Raw genomic sequence first — 21,278 nt, forward strand, 5'->3', positions numbered from 1 at the left:
TTTATGTGGTCCGACGAGATCACATGGCTTCTTGGATGGCTAACGATAAACTTGTGTAGGATCAGGCCCCAGGTCCACAGGCATTGCTGGATTAACCAAGAGAAAGCCTTGGGGGCAATACAATGGTCCATTTGAACCCGTTCTATAATCCTTGCAGGCATCACAAGCACTTTCATATGACTCTGCAGCGTAAAGGCCACTTTGGGAACCTGTTTAGTTCAGTTATAGAAGATAAAAGCTATACAATGTCGTTTGTAAGTATGTTTTTTATACTGTTTCCTAATAGAATCTTTATCTTTACCGTATTTGACATTTACCTGGTATTCTGAGCCATGGCTGAAGTAATTCTTAGGCCTCTGAGGCGGCCGAACTTGCACGCTAACGAAGGCTATGAATATATATATTTTTTACACTTTTCTTTCTAGTATTATGAGGAAATTGCTGGAACAAACAGCATGTGGTTGTCGTGTAAGCTTACAGGGTTTCTCTTGGCATCTGTTTTGTGTTGGCATTGAAGTGAAACAGTGTTCCCTACAGCTATTGACTTTGTTGCAGAGTATTTGGGAAAAACAGTGCTTCTCAAATTTCATCAAACATCTCGTCGCAAACATCTGTATTAGTATCATTATTAGTAGTACACACATTTATTTATTTTACCATTGTAGCCTATTGGTATTATTATAATATTATTACTCTAATTATTATTATTCATTGATTGACACCATTAATAACAAGAGTGAGTCATTTTTTAACGTTGCTTAACACATCATTTACCAAATACCCTGGTGGAGGGTTGTCGTCACATGTCAAAGCTAAAACATTATCCCGAACTCTTGGCAATCTTCAGTCCCATTCTCAGGCCATCACAATTTGCACTGTTTAACCATCTAAAAGCTCTTAATGCTCTTTCACAATGTGTGAGAAGAATCGTCCCATCCCCTACAGTGTTTCGCTTTACCCAACAGAAAGGGTCATGGTCTTTCCAGGGATGATAACATTTCCTTTGAAATTCCCAACTCAAGATGAACCCGGGGCTGTACTATACTTCAAACAGAAATAGTATCTCATACCTAGGTTGATTAAATTCTAACCATCATGGCTGCATAGGAGGACATTAATTACTTTAACATTAATGCAGCTGTGTACCACTTGCAGTTGTGCAGGCTTGTTAACAGACTCATAAAATCTCTAGTTCCTGTTTTGAAACATGATAGCTGTTATTCTAGTTGGCCCTGGTTGTCATTGTGGTTTCCACCAGTTCCACCAGTACTTTTATGTTGTCAAGCAACAATGAAACAATGAAAGAGCTATAGCTCACAGTATTGTATATTCTTTCATTTCCAGAGGCATTGTCATCTGCATGCTATAGTTGTCATCCATCATACATGAATTGTATTTGTTTTTGGACGTAATTGACTTACCTTTATTATACTTTATTTGTTAATTTTATATTGCTTTGTTTTGGATATACATAACATTAAACACTAAAACCATACATTATTAGTAGAGAGAAAGAATGTGTTGGGTCTCTGGAATTTTACATTTAACCACAGTTAAAGTAGCAATCATGTATAAAGGATAAAGTACGCAATAAGCATATAATCCTGTGTATAAGTGTATATAGTCCTACTTCAACACATAGGCCTATTTCAACACACACCTTGGAATGATTAGTCCTATATCATTAACATGACCAACAGCGAGCAGCGTTTCAAAAACATGTAGGCCCTATGTAAGATTAACACCAAACAAATAGTCTCATCACTGGAACCCAATCGTAAATGACTTCATGAACCATGGTTTCAGTCGTGAATGTATCGCAATTAAACTGTGAGCTTCATTTTCTGATTGTAGTCCCCACCAACCTCTTGCGATTGGATGCTCCTGGTTGAACAGAAGAATGTAAGGAACCCCTTGTATTGCTTTTTTGGTCATTTACCTGTGAAAAATACATTAAAAGGAATGTGGCAAAGTTTGTTTATTGCCATTGTAATGTGACAGAATAGTTCTGCATCTGCACCCGTTATCTTTTGTGTCTCATGACACAGAAGGCCTGACCACTCGGGGACCCTCCCCCTGCTGTATCTCAATGTGTTTCTGCCAGATAAATGTTCGCGTTACCACCATGGACGCCGAGCTGGAGTTCGCTATCCTCCATAGCACCACCGGCAAGCAACTCTTTGACCAGGTAGGCCTACACCGCTCCGTGGGCCTGCGCACAAGCCCGACTCCAATAACGCTCCATAATACTCATTTAACAAGATCCATTTCATGGATTTCATTATGGATTTTCTTTGTGGCATCAGATAGTGAAGACAATCGGGCTGAGAGAGACCTGGTTCTTCGGCCTTCAGTTCCAGGATAGTAAAGGATTCTCCACCTGGCTCAAACTCAACAAGCGGGTAGGCCTACGGGAAAGTTTGTGTCCGCTTGGTTTGTAAATCTTACATCATGCTTTTATTTATTATCGCCCCCCCCCACCCCCCTTAGTAAATGTCACCGCCATGGGGGCTCATTAGAGCTTATCTTAATTTCACTGTCGCCCTGCTGGGAATCCCCATCCCAGGTGACGGCGCAGGATGTAAAGCGGGAGAACCCGCTGTTGATCAAGTTCAGAGGCAAGTTTTACCCGGAAGACGTCGCCGACGAGCTAATTCAGGAGGCCACGCAGAGGCTCTTCTTCTTGCAGGTTATGAGTGACAGCTTGCATGCGAGCACCAAAGAACACTCCCCTCTCCACTGTCAAAAGAACCACAACACATTCACATTTTAATCGGCCGTCATACACACACAAGCCAAGACGTGTGTGTCTGTGTCCGTGTTTGATGTATTCGCTTAACGTTTAATGGACTGCAATTGCAGAGGCCCGCTGTGACAGCCACTTCGTGCTCACATTTGTTTTGCTGAAGTAGGAATTGATAAAACTCAGTGTATCTGTGATGCACTGTGTAAAACGCAACCCACTGTAATGTGTTCCAGGTTAAAGAAAGCATTCTGAATGATGACATCTACTGCCCACCAGAGACCGCAGTACTGCTTGCCTCTTACGCCGTTCAAACCAAACATGGGGATTACAGAAAGGACTACCACATCCCAGGGTACCTGGCAAAAGAGAAACTACTGCCGCAGAGGTGACCTCACGCGTGCTAATTGATATCAATTAGTGTGTTTTTTATTCATTTAGCATGTGTTGTCCATTTTTTAACATTAAATTGGGGCTGTAGTGATCTGATCGCTGTTTGTTTTTGTGATGGAAACCAGGGTTTTGGAGCAACACAAGCTCAACAACAGTCAGTGGGAGGAACGGATCCAGGTCTGGCACCAGGAACACAAGGGCATGCTGAGGTAACACAGCTCTGCAGAGCCTGCGTGCACACACTGTCTCACTCACAGGCACACGCACACCTGGCACACACAAACATCCCTGTGGTCTTATGTCCTGGAGAATTTACTCCACAGAGAAGATGGCATGGTGGAGTATCTGAAGATTGCCCAGGACCTGGAGATGTACGGGGTGAACTACTTCAACATCAAGAACAAGAAAGGATCCGAACTGTGGCTGGGTGTAGACGCCCTCGGCCTCAACATATACGACAAGATGGACAAGTAGGAACAATTTGGCAAAGCCATTTAGCAGCGTTGTCCATGGTAAAGCCATTGTGTCCGACTTCTCAGCTCATTATCTCTGTCTCCATAAAACACCAGGATGACTCCAAAGATCGGCTTTCCATGGAGCGAAATTCGAAACATCTCCTTTAATGACAAGAAGTTTGTCATCAAGCCAATTGACAAGAAAGCCCCGGTACTTCCACCCTTTCTTGTTTACTGCTATGCCTCCACCTTAAAAAACTCCTCCGGCCACATAAGGTCTTGCATACATCTCTTTAATGGCCACAGTGTCTGAATAAGTTACTTAAAGGATGTGTTGCCGGTGATGTATTTGAGCACCAATCAGGTTTGTAATCCTGTGTCATTTCATCTGTGCCTTTGTTCCAAGGACTTTGTATTTTACGCTCCACGCCTGCGCATCAACAAGCGCATCCTGGCCTTGTGCATGGGCAACCACGACCTGTACATGAGGAGGAGGAAGCCGGACACCATCGAGGTGCAGCAGATGAAAGCCCAGGCCAAGGAGGAGAAGAGCAAAAGGCAAATGGAGAGGTGAGGACGAGGGAGCGCTATCGGTTTGTCGATGAGGGAATTGTTTGCACAAAGTCGTCATGCGCTGTGAAAAGGTTTTGGCTGCAATTATTTTTGTTTTTATTTTATTTTTGTCAGGGCTCTGCTCGCGAGTGAGAAAAAAAAGCGTGAGAACGCTGAGAAGGAAACTGAGAAGATTGCCCGGGAGACCATGGAGTTGATGGAGAGACTGAGACAGATTGAGGAGCAGACAAAGAGGGCTCAGGACGGTATGACAAGAATCCAAATACAAATGAGTCTAAATCACATCTTCCTTTCCCCAGTGTCATACAAAGACCCAAAGCAGGCTTCTTGTTATTTTTTGGAACATCTCTCGGTTTCAGAATTGTCAGTTTTTCAGTAGTAATTACCTCTGAATGGTCGTTTAGAAACGACATCTGCTTGTTGGGTAGAATCAATAAGTTCTTGTTCATATGTGTCCGCACAACTCCCTTTGTGTGTGTGTGTGTGTGTGTGTGTGTGTGTGTGTGTGTGTGTGTGTGTGGTAACGAAACCTTGGAGGGTTTGTGTTCTTCAGAGCTGGAGGAGCAGACTCGGAGGGCCCTGGAGTTGGAGAAAGAGAGAAAGATTGCTCAGGCGGAGGCTGAGCGTCTTGATAAGGACCGCAAGGCAGCGGTGGAGGCCAAGGCAGTGCTGATGAACCAGTCGGAGCACCAGCTGAAGAACCAGGAGAATCTGGTGCTGTTGCACAACTCACTTAACTTAAAACGCACACACTCAAAAGATATCAAGAAGCCAAAAGACTCAGAAGAAATGTTTCTCTTTTTTTTCCGCACATAAATCACAGATTACTTATACATTTAGATAGAGTCCACATGCAAATAAAAAAAAAAAAGTCACACACCCAAATAAAAAATGCTCTGAAGTTTTTTTCGCATATAAATGAACACATTGTCAAACAGAAGCCTGATCGGAAATCCCTGATCTCTTAACTTGTCACTTGTCCCCCATTTGTGTGCATGTGTGCAGGCCACGGAGCTCGCAGAGCTTACCTCTAAGATATCCAGGCTGGAGGATGCCAAGAAAAAAAAGGACGAGGAGGCAAAGAGGTGGAAGACAAGGGTGAGCATCAGCGGAAAAAAGTTAAGTGATGATGAATGAATTAAAGATGAGCTCGGTGACTCCAGCGAGACCTTGGTAGAAAAGAAAAGAAACTACGGAAAAAAAAAGTTCGGTTTTCTGTCACTGAGCGCAGTGTTGTCTAATTCCTAAAACTTCAGAAGTTGGACCTGGCGACAGTGCTCACGTCAAGTTAAGAAAAAAAAAAAGGGGAGGGGGCAAGGAAGACCTTGGAAACTTCAGTAGGTTGGCAGCAGAGTGTGTGCCTGTTTGCCAGTAAGTGGCAACGCATGTCCATTTGGCATTTAGATCCGGCTTTTGTTGTTTAATAATTATATTATAACATAATTTTGTCTTAAAACAAAATATTTGACTATTCTTCATTATTGTATCTCCATTACACATGTTTGACTTGTTAATAAGAGTCACTGTGAGTGAGTTCCAATATCACTCAACGAGCGTAGATCAGTGGGAGTTCTGCATAACATTCCCAGGCAGGAACCTTCCATTAGGAAACCACTGTGGCGTCCACAATGGGAGTTCTCCTGAACTCCCCGTGTGCACGCGTTGACAGGCAATGGCCGTGGAGGGTGACCTTGAACGAACCAAAGTGGATCTGAAGAGCAAACTCCTGGGCGTCCACATCCAAGCCACGGTGCACAGCCACATGCACGAGCACGACGAGACGGACGAGAGCAGCGCCGAGGCGAGCGCTGAGCTCACCTCGCCGGACATGGTACGGGACCGCAGCGAGGAGGAGAGAGTCACCGAGGCCCAAAAGAACAAGAGGCTGCGCAAGAATCTCAAGGTCTGTGCCGTTGGCTGTACACGTACAAGTATATACCGTAAATCACACATCATCAGATATATTCAAACGACAAAGCCCTATACATTATTTATTTGTGAGAGAGAATGGAACCGGGTCGAAAATGAGTACCTGACATGAGCCAATGGCGGAGAGATGTATAGGCTGCTGTTTGGCAGGTAAAGAGGATTCAGGGCTGTGTATTAAACTATTGATTGGCCGGTAAAAAAAAAATACATTATGGAACGGAACTATAGCTGTATCCGTTAAGGAGAGCTCATAAGGCATTGCATATGATGCCAATTGTAGGACATGATACATATTGAAACTGGAAATAAGACTTCCAATGCATGGGAGGTGGAACAGAAGAGAATGAGAATATAACTAGCAAAGATTTTAAATATTTTTTTTAATTTATAAATGGTAAATGGTCCTCATTTATATAGCGCTTTTATAAAGTTTCAGTGCTTTACAGTGTTGACTGACATTCACCCATTCATGCACACATTCACGGCGGAGTCAACCACGCAGGGCGACAGTGAAGTTAATATATTAACTGTAAATGCAAAGATACAAAATGCATGACCTTCTCTTAGAATTGTAAACACATGCCCTTTACCATTATACTAGTAAATACACAGTAATAGTAGTAAAATACATAGTAATATTGCCTTTGTCAATGGCATCTTGCAGCCTGCTTTCCAACCAATCTTTTTACAAATGTAACAATATTAATATATATTTGCACAGAATAAAAAAAAGTATTTTATCATGCCACCCATGTTGCATTATCAAATAGGTATGGAGGAATCTGCAGTTTTCATCCAGTTCTATTATGAAGAAAATAAATTGCATCCCGTCCTCACCAACAACAAAAGCATTGTCGTGTGGTAGCCTACCAAAAATAACAGAAAAACACAATAGAAGCTTTTGATTAGTATGCCTACGTTTTGCGTGTGTGTTGGGGGGGTGGGCTGCAGTTTTCCCAGTCTTTCGTGTGAGGTTTACGCGTGTGTGTGTGTGTGTGTGTGTGTGTGTGTGTGTGTGTGTGTGTGTGTGTGTGTGTGTGTGTGTGTGTGTGTGTGTGTGTGTGTGTGTGTGTGTGTGTGTGTGTTCGTGTGCGTGTGCGTGTGCATGGCCCGGTGCTCCCTCCAGTTCTTGAGCACTGACTTGGCTTGCGCCGTAGATGAGACGAAGAAGACCCCGAACGACCTGATCCACGCGGCGAACGTCAAGGCTGGTCGGGACAAATACAAGACCCTCCGCCAGATCCGACAGGGCAACACAAAGCAGCGCATCGACGAGTTTGAGTCCATGTGAGGGGGGGGGGGCATATGAGCGGTAATAATGAGGCAGAAAGAAACTGACAAACACCGAGATAACAAAGTTTCAGACGTTATTGATGATGCATCCTGCGGAGTCAGAACGCCAACGCAGGATGTAGCCTAACCCCATTCCACGGTGGCATTTAAATGATTTGACTTAATGTTTGAAGTTCCATAAAATGTAGACCACTTAAAAAAATATGTTGTTCGCACGATATGCATAGTCCGTGTAGCCTATTCAATCAATATTTTCAAGATCGCATTGCCAAAACCTGAGCATAATTTACAATGTTAAAATTGTTACTATATAGCCTAGGGAAGTCAATATGATATCTAGTAGACCAATCGTATTTTTATGTATCCTACATTTTTCATGTGTATGCCAACAATTGCCTGTAATGTGTGTGTGTGTGTGTGTGTGTGTGTGTGTGTGTGTGTGTGTGTGTGTGTGTGTGTGTGTGTGTGTGTGTGTGTGTGTGTGTGTGTGTGTGTGTGTGTGGTTACCAGGCAGTAATCGATGATCAATGATCGCAAAACAATAATAAAATGCAACAAATCAATTTGATCAAGTAGTCCACCAAACCTTCAATTTACCGCACAGTGAATAGAAAAGGAAGAACCACAACATAGCGCTCCACTTCTATGATTAAAAACTTTCCAAACCCTCGCTAGACGCGGGTGTCTCCGAGGCGGCCGCACCTGTACTGATCTGGTTGGTTGTCTCGTGTGATTGGCAACGCGAGATTATCGCGGATTCACCACCACCATTCGGCAGCCGAGATCTAGAGGCGGGCCGGGCAGGCACGGTGCTGGATACCAAATGACGTGACGGTCTGTATTTTTTCTAGCTGAAGTTGCAGACATAATTTTAATCCACCGCCTCCCCCCCCCCACCCCCCTACGTCAAAGAAGCGTTGAGAAGTAACGATCGAGTGGTTTTACTTTTGGAAGGGGGAAAAAAACGCACTTGTCAAGTTAGGTAAAACCTCACCGTTTGATATGGCTGGATACTTCATTTAGTAGAACACACATACTTGAATTGAAACCTAACGACCGCTGTGCTTCGGAGAGCAAATGGGAAAATACTTTAATTCACTACGAAAAAGAAGCTGCGTTGAGAGTGACCTTAGCACATGACGGGTCTTCGCATGGTAAGCCAGTCCCCTCTTGTCGGAAACATTGCTTCTCCTCTTGTGTAGCCTAGTTACACATCCACCGTAAAGAAACGATCACAAATGTCTTTCCACGCGGGAGCGTCGTCAGCGAACGGAGGCGATCGGCAATATATCGCAGGAAAGCCGTGTCCCTGCCCGGCGACCATTGAGCTCAGCACCGCCGTATCCGTGTCCCTGGGCTTGGATTCGGCTCCACAGCCCAGCGACCTGAATAATGGCTCCAAGAACGGCTTCGGAGAAAGCGTCCCATCTGCCGCCACCAACAGCACGCAAAGTGCGCCAGAGTTCGGACCAGGTGGACGCGTGACCCCCGAAGTGATCAGGGGGCGGCCGAATGACCCGGAGGAGGAGATGGAGCAGCAGGGTACCTTTGATCAGGTGTCTGCTGGTGACATGTATCGGGGCAGTATGGATCTGCTCGGATCCAGTCAAGCAGAGTTCGCGCTGGCCGAGACGCGCGGTCATCCCGCGACAGCGCGATATGTCGTCAAGGAGTCCAACTTGTTTATCATGAACGCGGTGGACGAGCCGTCCGCGTCTCGCCGACTGGACGACTCGACCTCGCCAATTTTCAGGGACACACCGGGGATGTGGTGCGTCGGTGAGCATGTACTAAACAGCGGTCGGACCGAACCGGAGCGCGGTAGATCATGCGGCCATAATTTGTCCTGCAAATACTGTTACTACGGGCAACCCTCTTTTGGACCGAGGCAGCACTGCTATTGTGCCCCCTCCGGCGACGACCACGGGGATGCAAGCAGTGGCGTACAGACAGTGATGGCTCAGGGGTACGGCCAGGTGGGAAGTTACCAAACTGCGGTTCCACAACGCCTGGGACATTACTCCAACATCAAGACCGAATCTCCCAGTTGGGTGGAATACAGAGATCCAAGTTTCAGGTATGTTCCCCAAGTTAAATAAAGACATTCTGTCCTATAGGTCAAAGGCCTTCCTCTGGTGACCCTTCAAATAATTTTAGTCTTCGTAAATCGGGCCTATTTGACTGCAGTTATTGCAGTTTTATTTAACCGTGGTAGAGTGAAAGTAAGGTTTGCGGACGATGATGCAGCTGTCTTCGTTGGTGACCTATAAACATTTCAGCATGGTATTATTTTGTACTCATGAGAATGTGATGACTCTGATGAATGGTGTTGTTCAACTCAGCCTAAACCTCTAAACCCCACGATCGGTTTTTGTGGTGTCTTATTATACTGCTCAAATTACCGGACGTTTATCAGTGCCATTAAAAAGGCGGCTATTTCATTTTTTTTTTACGAATAAATATCATTCTGGTTTGTATTAATATAGGCCTATTATATGCATACAAATATGATATAATATTAGTAGAAAATATCCTTCCAGACCTTTCTCCAAAATAATAATCTGAAGAAAACGAATGTAATTGAGTTTTAGCCTACTGCTGCCGATCTTTCTAAAGTTTCCTACGTTTACTCGTGGAGCAGTGCCTTACATTCTGAGGTGCTTAGCTAATGGGATTTACTGATAATCTACCTTTTACACACGTTGTCAACTCTATGAATAGCCATGCTGTACTCGTGTGTGTTGTGCAGCTCTTGACTTCGCTGGTCGACCACAGTTCATGGCGTCGCGTGTCTGCATTGCCTGGCTTCCCTTTGCCAGGATGTATTTTCAACGATAATACTGCCGTCTTGTGATTCAGCCTAAGAGCCAAAGGTTGAATGGCTCTGACACATTAACACCTATTAATCTTTCATCTCTTTCCGTGATATGTGATCTATTCTTCTTTCATACAGACATACTGGTGTACTACTCTACTCTTTAATTCGGCGGTTTGTGTTTGTGTGTGCGTGTGTGTGTGTGTGTGTGTGTGTGTGTAGATATGATGATATTTTCCCAGGAATGAGCATGCACCTGTCGGACCGTCGAGTGTGTCAAGTATGTGGCGACGATGCCTCAGGTTGTCATTACGGGGCCGTCACCTGCGGAAGCTGCAAAGTGTTCTTCAAGAGGGCTGCAGCAGGTACACACACACACACACACACACACACACACCAACTTTGACGCACAATAAACAGCAACAAGAAACAACTATAAAGCAGTTACAGCTGAAAGTACACACAAATGTTAATTTGTGTCACCTCTAAACATTAACAGCAAACTGTAGTTATACAAGACAGTTACACCTTAACCCACACACACACACACACACAAAGTACTAAATACAAAGTAGTGTGTGTGTTATACTGCAAACACATATACACACAAACACGTTACAAACATACACTCACGCAAATGCCTATTGGCCATTATTTACCATCCCGTTCAATTAAGCCCACCAACTCTGTCACAGAGTGGGGGCAGAGTGACCTTGGATGTGAGCGGTAGAGAGAAGCAGCCAGAGAGATAGAGCTCGTTTTTTTGTCATCTGTTCACGCCTACATGTTGTTGTTACGACCGGTAGCGGGGGCATTGCTTAAGTACTGTGTGTGTGTGTGTGTGTGTGTGTGTGTGTGTTGTGTGTGTGTTGTGTGTGTGTTGTGTGTGTTGTGTGTGTGTGTGTGTGTGTGTGTGTGTGTGTGTGTGTGTGTGTGTGTGTGTGTGTGTGTGTGTACGTGTGTGTGTGTGTGTGTGTGTACGTGTGTGTGTGCTCGCGTGTCCCTAGGTAAACAGAACCACCTCTGTGCCGGTCGCAATGACTGCACCATCGACAAGCTGAGGCGAAAGAACTGTGCCTCATGTCGTCTCAAGAGATGCTTCATGTCTGGCATGAGCCTCAAAGGTGAGCCTCTCTCCCTGTCTCCCTGTCTCCCCAACTCCCTGTCTCCCTGTCTCCCCAACTCCCTCTCTCCCTGTCTCCCTCTCCCTGTCTCCCTCTCTCCCTCTGTCCCTCTCTCTCTCTTTCCCTGTCTCCCTCTCCCTGTCTCCCTGTCTCCCTCTCTCCCTCTGTCCCTCTCTCTCTCTCCCTGTCTCCCTCTCTCCCTTACTCCATGTCTCCCTCTCTCCCTCTCTCCCTGTCTCCCTCTCTCCCTCTCTCCCTGTCTCCCTCTCTCCCTCTCTCCCTGTCTCCCTCTCTCCCTGTCTCCCTCTCGCCATGTCTCCCTCTCGCCATGTCTCCCTTTCTCCCTCTCTCCCTGTCTCCCTCTCTCCCTGTCTCCCTCTCTCCTTCTCTCCCTCTCTCCTTCTCTCCCTCTCTCCCTGTCTCCCTCTCTCCCTTTCTCCCTGTCTCCCTCTCTCCCTGTCTCCCTCTCTCCCTGTCTCCCTGTCTCCCTCTCTCCCTGTCTCCTTCTCTCCCTCTCTCCCTGTCTCCCTCTCTCTCTGTCTCCCTCTCTCCCTGTCTCCCTCTCTCCCTGTCTCCCTGTCTCCCTCTCTCCCTGTCTCCCTTTTTCCCTCTCTCCCTGTCTCCCTCTCTCTCTGTCTCCCTCTCTCCCTGTCTCCCTCTCTCCTTCTCTCCCTCTCTCCCTGTCTCCCTCTCTCCCTGTCTCCCTCTCTCCTTCTCTCCCTCTCTCTCTGTCTCCCTCTCTCCCTGTCTCCCTCTCTCCCTGTCTCCGTCTCCCTCTCTCCCTGTCTCCGTCTCCCTGTCTCTCTCTCTCCTTCTCTCCCTCTCTCCCTGTCTCCCTCTCTCTCTGTCTCCCTCTCTCCCTGTCTCCCTGTCTCCCCCTCTCCCTGTCTCCCCCTCTCCCTGTCTCCGGGAACACACCGTGAGTGAACTGAGTTTGACTTTTCGTTACGAGTGCTAAATATCAGCAGAATTTAGTCAAAGACGTGTGGACACTTCTAACACGTCTAAATTATCCTCAAATGGTCCTTCGGCCCAGATATACTGTAACCATTTGATTTCAGAGCAGGCCAACGTCTCAATCCAGGAGGACAGAGCCAAACAAAAGCGCTCGCCCACAACCTTAAGGAAATTAATAACAATATTATTGTCATAATTTTCTTATTGGAGGTTGGCTCATTCCTCAAGCTGTTTTCCTTTATTGGCCCTGTCCTTTTTTGTGTAATAAGCATGGCAAATAAAACGGTTGGCTTGACACAAAGCATTTGGAACTATTTACCGGTTTCCTTTGTTCTGTTCTCTTTAATTGACTCTGTTTATAGCTGTGTACAATTTTTTTATTGAATAAAGTGTTGTTTTTGGAATTTTGAGAAGTGTCCTTTCCTTTCCGATCGGCCGTGTTATTGTATCCTGGTCTCTTCTGTACCCTTCCTCTCAGGTCGGAGGCTAAAGGTCGCCAGTCAAACGCGAAGCAGGGATGAGGAGATGCCCCGGGCGTTGGGGAGCGATGGAGTGTTGGAAGCCGGCGGGATCTCCCCCACAAGCCACGCAGGTGAGGCTCAGGCTGTCTGTCTGTGTCCTGTCGCTCTGTAGCCATCGGTATTCTGTCCGTCTCCAGGTGCTTCCCCTGTGCCTCACATTCAGTCAGTGTTCCTAGTTTCTGTCCACAGTGACTCGAGGCCGACTCGACAGCAGCAGCAGGGATATCGTCAGTGTTACTGACGCGGTCCCTCCACAGCAATGCCTTTCAGTACGGGAAAAAAAACACGAGGGGGGCAATTCGTTCAAATATTTATATCAAACTTTTTTTATGTTTGAAGAAATGGCTTATCATATTATAATCAATATTATTTAGAGTGTAGAGAGATGTCTGAGGGTCATCACCGGGTGGAAAGTGTGTGTGTGTGTGTGTGTGTGTGTGTGTGTGTGTGTGTGTGTGTGTATGCACGTTTGGGGGGGGGGGCAGGTCACTTCCTTGTCTAATGCTATGCGGTTGCGCTTAACATCGACCCGTCCATCCTGCCACACCGTATATCCACCGGCCCGCTCTCTCCTCCGCCCCTGTCTGCTTCGGCTAAGGCTCTGCTCCTTGTCTTCACCCCCCCCAGCTGCAGCCTACACCCAGAGCCTGGCCCCCGGCCCCTCTCCAAGCCTGGACTCCTGTCTGTCCCTGCTCAGCCAGCTGCAGACCATTGAGCCCACGGTGGTGAACGCGGGCCATGACCCCGCGCTGCCCGACAGCTCCAGCTCGCTGCTCACCAGCCTCAACGAGCTGGGCGAGAGGCAGCTGGTGACCGTGGTGCACTGGGCCAAAGCCATACCAGGTACACTTCTGTCCCATTTCTCCCCCCCCCCCCCCACCCCTTAAAACTTCCACTTTGGTTTGGAGTGCCCTCAACAGTAAATCTTCCACTTTGTTTTAAGCCTGCATCGGACCTCACTACGTTTTTGAGGGTTGATTATAAGGGCAAAATAGCACTCCCCCTTGCTCCCTACAGTAATGGGACACCCTACCCCTATACGAGAACACGCAAAATCTAGGGTTAGGGCAAAAATCTAGGGTTAGGGGAGGTATTGGGACGGGGCCTAACTGTCTATCTGTGTGTGTGTGTGAGTGTGTGTGTGTGTGTGTGTGTGTGTATCCATCTCTTGCCTCTGTCTCTTGTCTATCTGTCTCTTGTCTATCGCTCTGTCTCTCTATCTCAGTCTCTGTATATCCATCTCTTGCTCTTGCTTGCTTTGTGTAAATCTAGCACCCTGTCTTTCTATCTCACTGTAGCTCTTTCCCTGTGTCTCTATCTTTATATATGTATGTCTATCTCTCTCTCTATCTTGCTGTATGTCTGTCTGTGTCTCTATCTTTCTCTGTGTATGTCTATCTCTCTATCTTGCTGTATGTCTGTATGTGTCTCTATCTTTATATATGTATGTCTATCTCTCTCTATCTTGCTGTATGTCTGTCTGTGTCTCTATCTTTCTCTGTGTATATATCTCTCTCTATCTGTATTTCTATCTTTCTGATTCTCTCTGTATGTCTCTTTATCTTTATAATTTGTCACTTTCTCGTTCTGTCTCTTGTCTATCTCTATCTTTCTGTCTCTTATCCATCTCTATCTTTCTGTCTCTTGTTCATCTTTCTGTGTGTGTGTGTATTATGTTGGAAGAATTAACAAATAGATGCAATACATGCAAATAAATACAATGCCTACAAAGTCAAGTCGCCCAGGCCAAATGTTAAACGCTAAACAAGACCTGGCAAAAATCTTCTTCCAGATTTAATATTTCCATAAAGGTTAACATACAGTCATACACGTTCATTTTTCTATTAAATGCATACCGTGGCAGAGCAAAGATTGGAAATACATTTGAGGAAAAATCCAACAGAATTGGCATATTTCTGATATCTACCACAAGAGGGCGATCTGTTCACGTGTATAACAGAAGCAACACCAGCTCACGCTATACACACCAACCATGTCTTTGTTTAAAGAATGAAGAATTGTTTTTCATTGAATGTAGTAATGTAGTAATACACATGAAAAGAGTGGTCAGGTGACTGTTTCCCCCTCACCTGGGCAGGTTTCCGCGACATGCACGTGGACGACCAGATGTTTGTGATCCAGTCTTCATGGATGGGGGTGATGGTGTTTGCCCTTGGGTGGCGGTCTTACACCCTCACTAATGGCTCCAGGCTGTACTTTGCTCCAGACCTGATCTTTGATGAGTATGTCAAACGCTAAACATTGCATTACCTGAAGCTGTTTCCCTTAAGAGTTCTGAAAAAGTTTCCCTATTCCGTTATTAAGTTTGTTCTCTCTATTGAATAAACTATTGCCTGTCTGCTCACCCCCACATAAAAATTTGCCATTATAGTTTGTTTATGCATCGGGGGGTTTGAACTGTCACTGGGAACACAAACTGAGCACACACTCCCAAAGTGGGCCCACTTACTCATTGCGGAGTAAACAAGTATATATTTTTTATTTCCCTCCTTTCCCCCCTTGCACCTGCTATACACGTAGCCCCGAGAGGAATCGCCCAAATTCATCATTTATTCCATTTCAAGATTTAAACATCCTCGTCAATTTAGCCAAGAAGAGAGCTTCTGTCTATGTATCAGTTATTTTTGCTTTCATCTTAAAACTTTCACTTTTATTAAGTTCCCTTCATAAAGCTCCCGTTCTAACTGTTCACACTGTCTCTCTGTCTTAGATCTTGGGGTGGTATCGAGACACATAAGCACGCTTTTATTTTGAATTATTTCCCGTACGTGAATCCAGAATTACTAAAATAAAATCAGCCATGCAAAACCTATATATACTATTTAAAAAAAAAACGATTTTGGTCATCCCAATTCTTTTTTTGTTATGAACTTGAATCATCGGTGCCTCCTCAGTTGTGACAATGTCATTATTGTCATTATAGAAATATCATGGAAAAACACTGACATTTAATAAGCGGTGTATATATTAACAGAAATGACGATTCTGTTGGCGGAATTAGCTCATGAGCGTTTCGTTTAGAGTCAAACAAAGGAACACATAAACAGGAAGAGAAACAAGTAAATAGCAAGAAGAGTGTGATTGTGTAGACGAGAAGCAGCCGTAATGTGACACGGAGACGGTGGGTTCCCCCTACCCTGGCCCTCCTCTCCATGAGAGAGCTGGGTTGAGTCGGCACGGCGGCGGCGGCGGCGAGGCAGCCTGTGTGTGTGGAATCCTAAAGCGAGCCCAGGGTCCCCTGGAGCTGCCCGTGTCTGTCTGATGTTTCATGCAGCCAGCAAAGTGCTCATTCAGTCTGCATTAGACCTCTGTCACTCTAGCTGGCTGCAGCCGACCTGAATGGTAATGGATACGCGTGCCCTTGCATCTGACCCTCATTTTTCTCTGCCTCTCCGTCTCGTTCTCATTTTCCATTATCCATCTTCGCTTATTTTTCTCACCAATACCGCTACTTCTTTTTCTTATTTTTCCTTTCCCTCTCCCCCTCCTCTCTGTACGACCATCGGGTGCACATCACACACACACATACACACACACACACACACACACACACACACACACACACACACCACATCATCCATCTCCCACTGCCCATCACACGGTTCTGATGTCTTCGTCTGTCACCCCCCCCCCCCCCCCCCCCATCCTGCCTCCCATCCCCCCTCTCCCCCTCACCATGCATCTCCGCCCCCCCCCCCCAGGCAGCGGATGCAGGTGTCCAGCATGTACGAGCACTGTGTGAGGATGCAGCTCCTGTCGCAGCGCTTCAGCATGCTGCGGGTCACCCAGGAGGAGTACCTCTGCATGAAGGCCCTGCTCCTCTTCAGCATCAGTGAGTCCCGACCGCCGTTGTCTCCACAGCCACTCGGCACACACCTCGCGGCGGTCGGCTGTTGGCTGGAGAGTGGGGGGGGGGTTTCCCCCTAACCGCTTAAACCGTCTTTCGCAATCGCCGCACCTGTAGGCTCACCTGAACAAGACACCTGCACCTTCATGATGTATCCGTATCAGAATTCACGGTTCACTGCTCTGGATAAGTGACCAGCCGTGCTGAGAAGGACCAAAGCAGAGTGGGGTGAATTTTTTAAAAACCAAAAAGTGAGTTTTGGGTTTGGTTGGGGGAATAAATGTCCTGTTTCTGCCTCCCCTGCCACCCCAGTACCCGTGGAGGGCCTGAAGAACCAGCGGGGCTTTGACAAGCTGCGGACGGCCTACATCAACGAGCTGGACCGCTTGGCCAGCCACCACGGCGAGACCACCCGCACACAGAGACTCTTTCAACTCACCCAGCTGCTGGACTATCTGCACCCGGTAAGGAATCGCTCAAAGCCACGCCGCCCTCCACCACCACCACCCCCCCCACCACAACCCCACCTATCCTCTGTTTAAATCCCCCGTCGTCACACTGTGCCTGGGCCAGCCCCACCAGGATGTCATGGTAAACGGTAAATGGTCCTCATTTATAGAGCGCTTTTATCCAAAGCACTTTACAGTGTTGACTGACATTCACCCATTCATGCACACATTCACACACCGACGGCGGAGTCAGCCACGCAGGGCGACAGCCAGCCAGCGGGTCAGGAGCAGTCAGGTGAGGCGTCTCGCTCAGGGACACCTCCACACTCAGCTAGGAGGAGCCGGGGATCGAACCAGCAACCTTGCGGTTGCCAGCCAACCCCGCTCTACCTCCTGAGCTACTGCCGCCCCTCATGGTTTCCCATTCCCGCCCCGTCCCCGTGGTAAAAAAAAAAAGTGTGTCATCTTATACCCTTCTATTTGGGCAGTGTGTGTGGTGTGCTTTCTCTGTGTGGATCATCCACATAGAGAAAGCACATCCACACATCCACAGTGGATGTGTCTGCGAGGATGAGACGTACTCGAAAGTCAATGTTTAGCAAACCCCTCTGTCCAGGAGGATTGGCTGACAAACGCGTACTTGCGTCACCGTGTTGAAAATAAGTCGGCACGGGTCCAGTCCTCACGGACACACAGCACCCGGGGTCAGATTACCCGCCCTGCGTCTTGTTTACCCGCGCGATCGCCATTGAAGATATGGCCGATTTAGTTTCTAAAGGTTGTAAGTACATCTTATGAAAATGTAATCCCTAAATGTTTTGGATCGTGGCTCCTGTTCCAAGGGGGGGGGCGTTTTCTGGCAGGGCACCCTTGGGTGCCGTTGGAGACTGCCTCTAAAGAGAACATCACAGGAGAACACACACACACACGCGCACACGCACGCATGCACACACACACACATACACATACACACACTCCCCTCATGGCGCTTCAGGCACCATAAACCCTAGAGCCCGTTTAGGGGAAGGCTGGGGAGAGTCAGTCTCTACTTTTATTTGGCTGCCAAATGCATGACGGCTCATATATCAAATCGTTCTTTGTGCGGCGAATACTTCCATAGTCGCGCTGGTAGTTTATTAATATTTAACTCCTCGATTACATCTCATCACGCATACTGCGGTCCCTTACGACACGACGTTCATGGCGCCACTTCTGGTGTGCTGTGTTCTTTGTCCTTCCAGATCATCAGGAAGCTCCACCAGTTCACCTACGACCTCTTCGTGCAAGCGCAGTCGCTGCAGAACCGCGTCAGCTTCCCCGAGATGATCTCGGAGATCGTGAGCGTCCATGTGCCCAAGATCCTCACGGGCATGGTCAAGCCCATTCTGTTCCATAAAGCGGGCTAGGACCCTGAGCCAACCCACCAACCCCCACCACCAACCCCACCACCCCCACCAACCCCACCACAGTCTCAGGCTTCAACCTTGCAAACACGGTTCACACAAGCTCTGAGACTGCTGACCATGAATCCATTCAGCACAAAATGTAGTAAGGGGTTTAAAAAAAAAAAAAAAAACTTTAACTTTGAATTTTTTAATTCACATGACGACATTGGCTTTCATGGTGTTATGACAACCCATCACTACGTGCTATGTGTGGTCCATGAGAAAAGGACACCAATAACCTAACGGATACATGCTCTTAATTACTTTCGCTACCTAGTCACTCATACACACGTGAAAAGGTTTCTTAAACAGACAAACACTGACAATAATATGGTAGGCCTACAGTAACAAGCAGAACTTTAACTTTTTGGAGCACATTCCACCTGCGTCTGTCTAACTTATGTTCCTCTGTATTTGCAACAGGCATACAGCGTTTCTCTTCTTGATATTGATAGACAGCATTGGAGGAAATAACTTTATTAGGCCATTGAAAACATAGTGGTTGACTCTGGGGAGGGTGAACAGAGCTTGTAATATTTATGCATGCTGAGAATACATTTCACACCAGCCAGGTATGACGCATCCTAGGCTACTTTCTTAGAACTCATATTTTGTAGATGATTGTACGGGGATGTCTCCGGTCCCCCAAATATCGACGCTTACCCAAGAACAGAATTTCTTAATTCATTAATCTCCCTGGGCAAGGTCGATGCAGAAGGCTTTCCATGGGTCAAGCTGACTGACTGTTACAAAATACTGTCGATAATCTATTTGTAATTTTAATCATGATAAAAGAAAAAAAAAATCGCTCACTCACTTTATCCCAATGTCATCCATAATGACTTGAGGGAGGGGGATTATTGGTTTGCTATCTTTGTTTAGTACTGCTTGTGGTATTTTGATGACGGTGTCATCGCCAACTACAGCACGCCTTGCCCTTAATGTGAATGGACATTTTTGTCACGGTTTTAATTTTTCTACATTTTCACAAAAGTGTTACTAATATTCTGTATACGCTTGCAAATATTGCAACTGCTGGTGGACGACCCCGTCACCAGTGCCGTCTTGTTACCGCGCCTTGGCGAAGGCTTCACCGGACGCCTGACTGCGAAATGGTTCCGATTATGTACAGCTTTATGTTCTACCACGATGTGATGCATGAGTGTTAATTGTCCGTAGAGTGGGAGCGAGAATTTTCCAAAATTCTTCGCAGATCTTTTGAATGCTTTCTAATGTCAATACAGTCAATGTCCACGAACCCCGTCTCTTTTTTTTAAAAATGTATTTCGGATGTAGCGGAGTGATGTGCTTTAAACACTCCTCCGTAGACTATTAAATAAGAACTGCAGGATCCATGAAATAGTTTCCACTGGAGGCCCGGCCACGACCTCAGAGCCTGCGATCACACCCTAGGCTCTAGAGCCAGCATATCTTATCGATTTCCTTGTCACGTCCATGACAAAGACTTGCTTGCCGGTTCTAAATGTCTCCCTGTGTTTTACTGCCATCTAGCGGTGCTATTGAAACTGACACTTAAATCAAAATCGAGCATCTGTGGGGTTTGCTGACATTTGCCACCTAATGTAATTGGACAAATAAACAGCATCTGAACACAATCCCCATTTCATTATTGGTGTACAGGGGTATAATTGCATAATATAATATATTTCCTGCTATAAAGTCCTGCCATCCAAGTTAATACTTAATTGTATGCATCATTAAACTGAGAGTTCTACCGTGGACATGGTAATGACTAATTATTACTAATTTGAAAAAAAAAAAACGTAACTCAAATGATCTAATAAATTCAACCTTCTGTAGCGACTGACAAAAGTTGACATTTGTATTTTTACACAGCAGTGCTCTGCCAGTTTGTAACCATGGCTATTTTATGAATAGTGATGAAAGCCTGAACTGGCAAAGGCAGTCTGGCTAACTTCAAGGGCCATTTCAAGTACCATTTCCCGACCAAACGAAGTATTTGCGCTTTTCATAAAGGAATTGTAGATGAAGCGAGCGGCTGGATGAAATATTTCTTATTCTAAAAATACTCTGCATCACATGTCTATCCGTTTTTTTTAGAAGGAATGGCATGGTAGCTTTGCAATAATCAAAAATGTATGCGTTGATGTCAACATTTGAACTCGGTTTAGATTCCATTTGATTTCTCTGTCGTTCCTGCATTAATATTACATTCAGCTAGCCCAGAATACTTTTTTCTTTTTTTGGTCCCTGTTGGGTAGCAACTAACGACAAACCTCACCGAGCTTCTAAACACTCAATTGTAGTTCCAGTCCCCACAAACAAAACAGTACAACTGTTTTCTTCTCTGTGTAAACAATACGCAAGACTTCCTTGACGCACAAAGGGGGAAATGGGACACAGACGTTGATTGTCCACGCCTCCAATGGGTTTTCTCAATGAGGTAACCGAACACCGACCGGGCCAGCCTCACATGGAACAGGGGCTGGCATATGGGCAGAGGGCAGGGTGGGGGGTGGGTGCATGCTGCCAATACAGCCGCGCAGGACGTTATATAAAAGCCAAGTGACAATAATTAGTCCAACACTCCCGTTTGCATAACGCATGTCTTACAGTGACCGGGAAACAATTAAGACCGTAGGTGGTGGTAAGTTGACACTCGTTGAATGGGTTGTTCCCGTGGCCAGTCTAATGGCCGACGACTCCTAACCCAAGCAGTCCATTAACAACC

General features: G+C 46.2%; 2 protein-coding genes across 2 annotated transcripts; both read left to right on the forward strand.

Moving 5' to 3' along the window:
- Window positions 1-1,730: 1,730 nt before the first annotated feature.
- Window positions 1,731-8,209, forward strand: LOC311372724 (moesin-like). The gene is made up of 14 exons (XM_084489681.1): window positions 1,731-1,902; window positions 2,105-2,188; window positions 2,307-2,402; window positions 2,567-2,689; window positions 2,980-3,131; window positions 3,262-3,345; window positions 3,460-3,606; window positions 3,706-3,802; window positions 3,998-4,161; window positions 4,279-4,409; window positions 4,718-4,878; window positions 5,170-5,262; window positions 5,834-6,067; window positions 7,220-8,209. The coding sequence occupies exons 1-14, from the start codon at window positions 1,879-1,881 to the stop codon at window positions 7,382-7,384; spliced, it is 1,755 nt and encodes a 584-aa protein (XP_084345807.1). The 5' UTR covers window positions 1,731-1,878; the 3' UTR covers window positions 7,385-8,209.
- Window positions 8,210-8,311: 102 nt separating this feature from the next.
- Window positions 8,312-20,305, forward strand: LOC311372723 (progesterone receptor-like). The gene is made up of 9 exons (XM_084489680.1): window positions 8,312-9,463; window positions 10,424-10,566; window positions 11,209-11,325; window positions 12,761-12,874; window positions 13,431-13,646; window positions 14,902-15,046; window positions 16,526-16,656; window positions 16,984-17,135; window positions 18,362-20,305. The coding sequence occupies exons 1-9, from the start codon at window positions 8,625-8,627 to the stop codon at window positions 18,524-18,526; spliced, it is 2,022 nt and encodes a 673-aa protein (XP_084345806.1). The 5' UTR covers window positions 8,312-8,624; the 3' UTR covers window positions 18,527-20,305.
- Window positions 20,306-21,278: the final 973 nt, after the last annotated feature.

This window comes from Micromesistius poutassou (assembly GCF_964030765.1).
Source record: "Micromesistius poutassou genome assembly, contig: SCAFFOLD_2330, whole genome shotgun sequence".
Classification (NCBI taxonomy): domain Eukaryota; kingdom Metazoa; phylum Chordata; class Actinopteri; order Gadiformes; family Gadidae; genus Micromesistius; species Micromesistius poutassou.

Bases quoted from the DNA above. Each gene is read 5' to 3' on its own strand.
- LOC311372724 (XM_084489681.1), top strand. From the start codon at position 1,879: ATGCTCCTGGTTGAACAGAAGAAT. The intron at 1,903-2,104 runs GTAAGGAACCCC...TGTTTCTGCCAG, and splicing joins TCCTGGTTGAACAGAAGAAT to ATAAATGTTCGCGTTACCAC. The intron at 4,879-5,169 runs GTGCTGTTGCAC...GCATGTGTGCAG, and splicing joins TGAAGAACCAGGAGAATCTG to GCCACGGAGCTCGCAGAGCT.
- LOC311372723 (XM_084489680.1), top strand. From the start codon at position 8,625: ATGTCTTTCCACGCGGGAGCGTCGTCAGCGAACGGAGGCGATCGGCAA. The intron at 15,047-16,525 runs GTATGTCAAACG...CCCCCCCCCCAG, and splicing joins CCAGACCTGATCTTTGATGA to GCAGCGGATGCAGGTGTCCA. The intron at 17,136-18,361 runs GTAAGGAATCGC...TTGTCCTTCCAG, and splicing joins TGCTGGACTATCTGCACCCG to ATCATCAGGAAGCTCCACCA.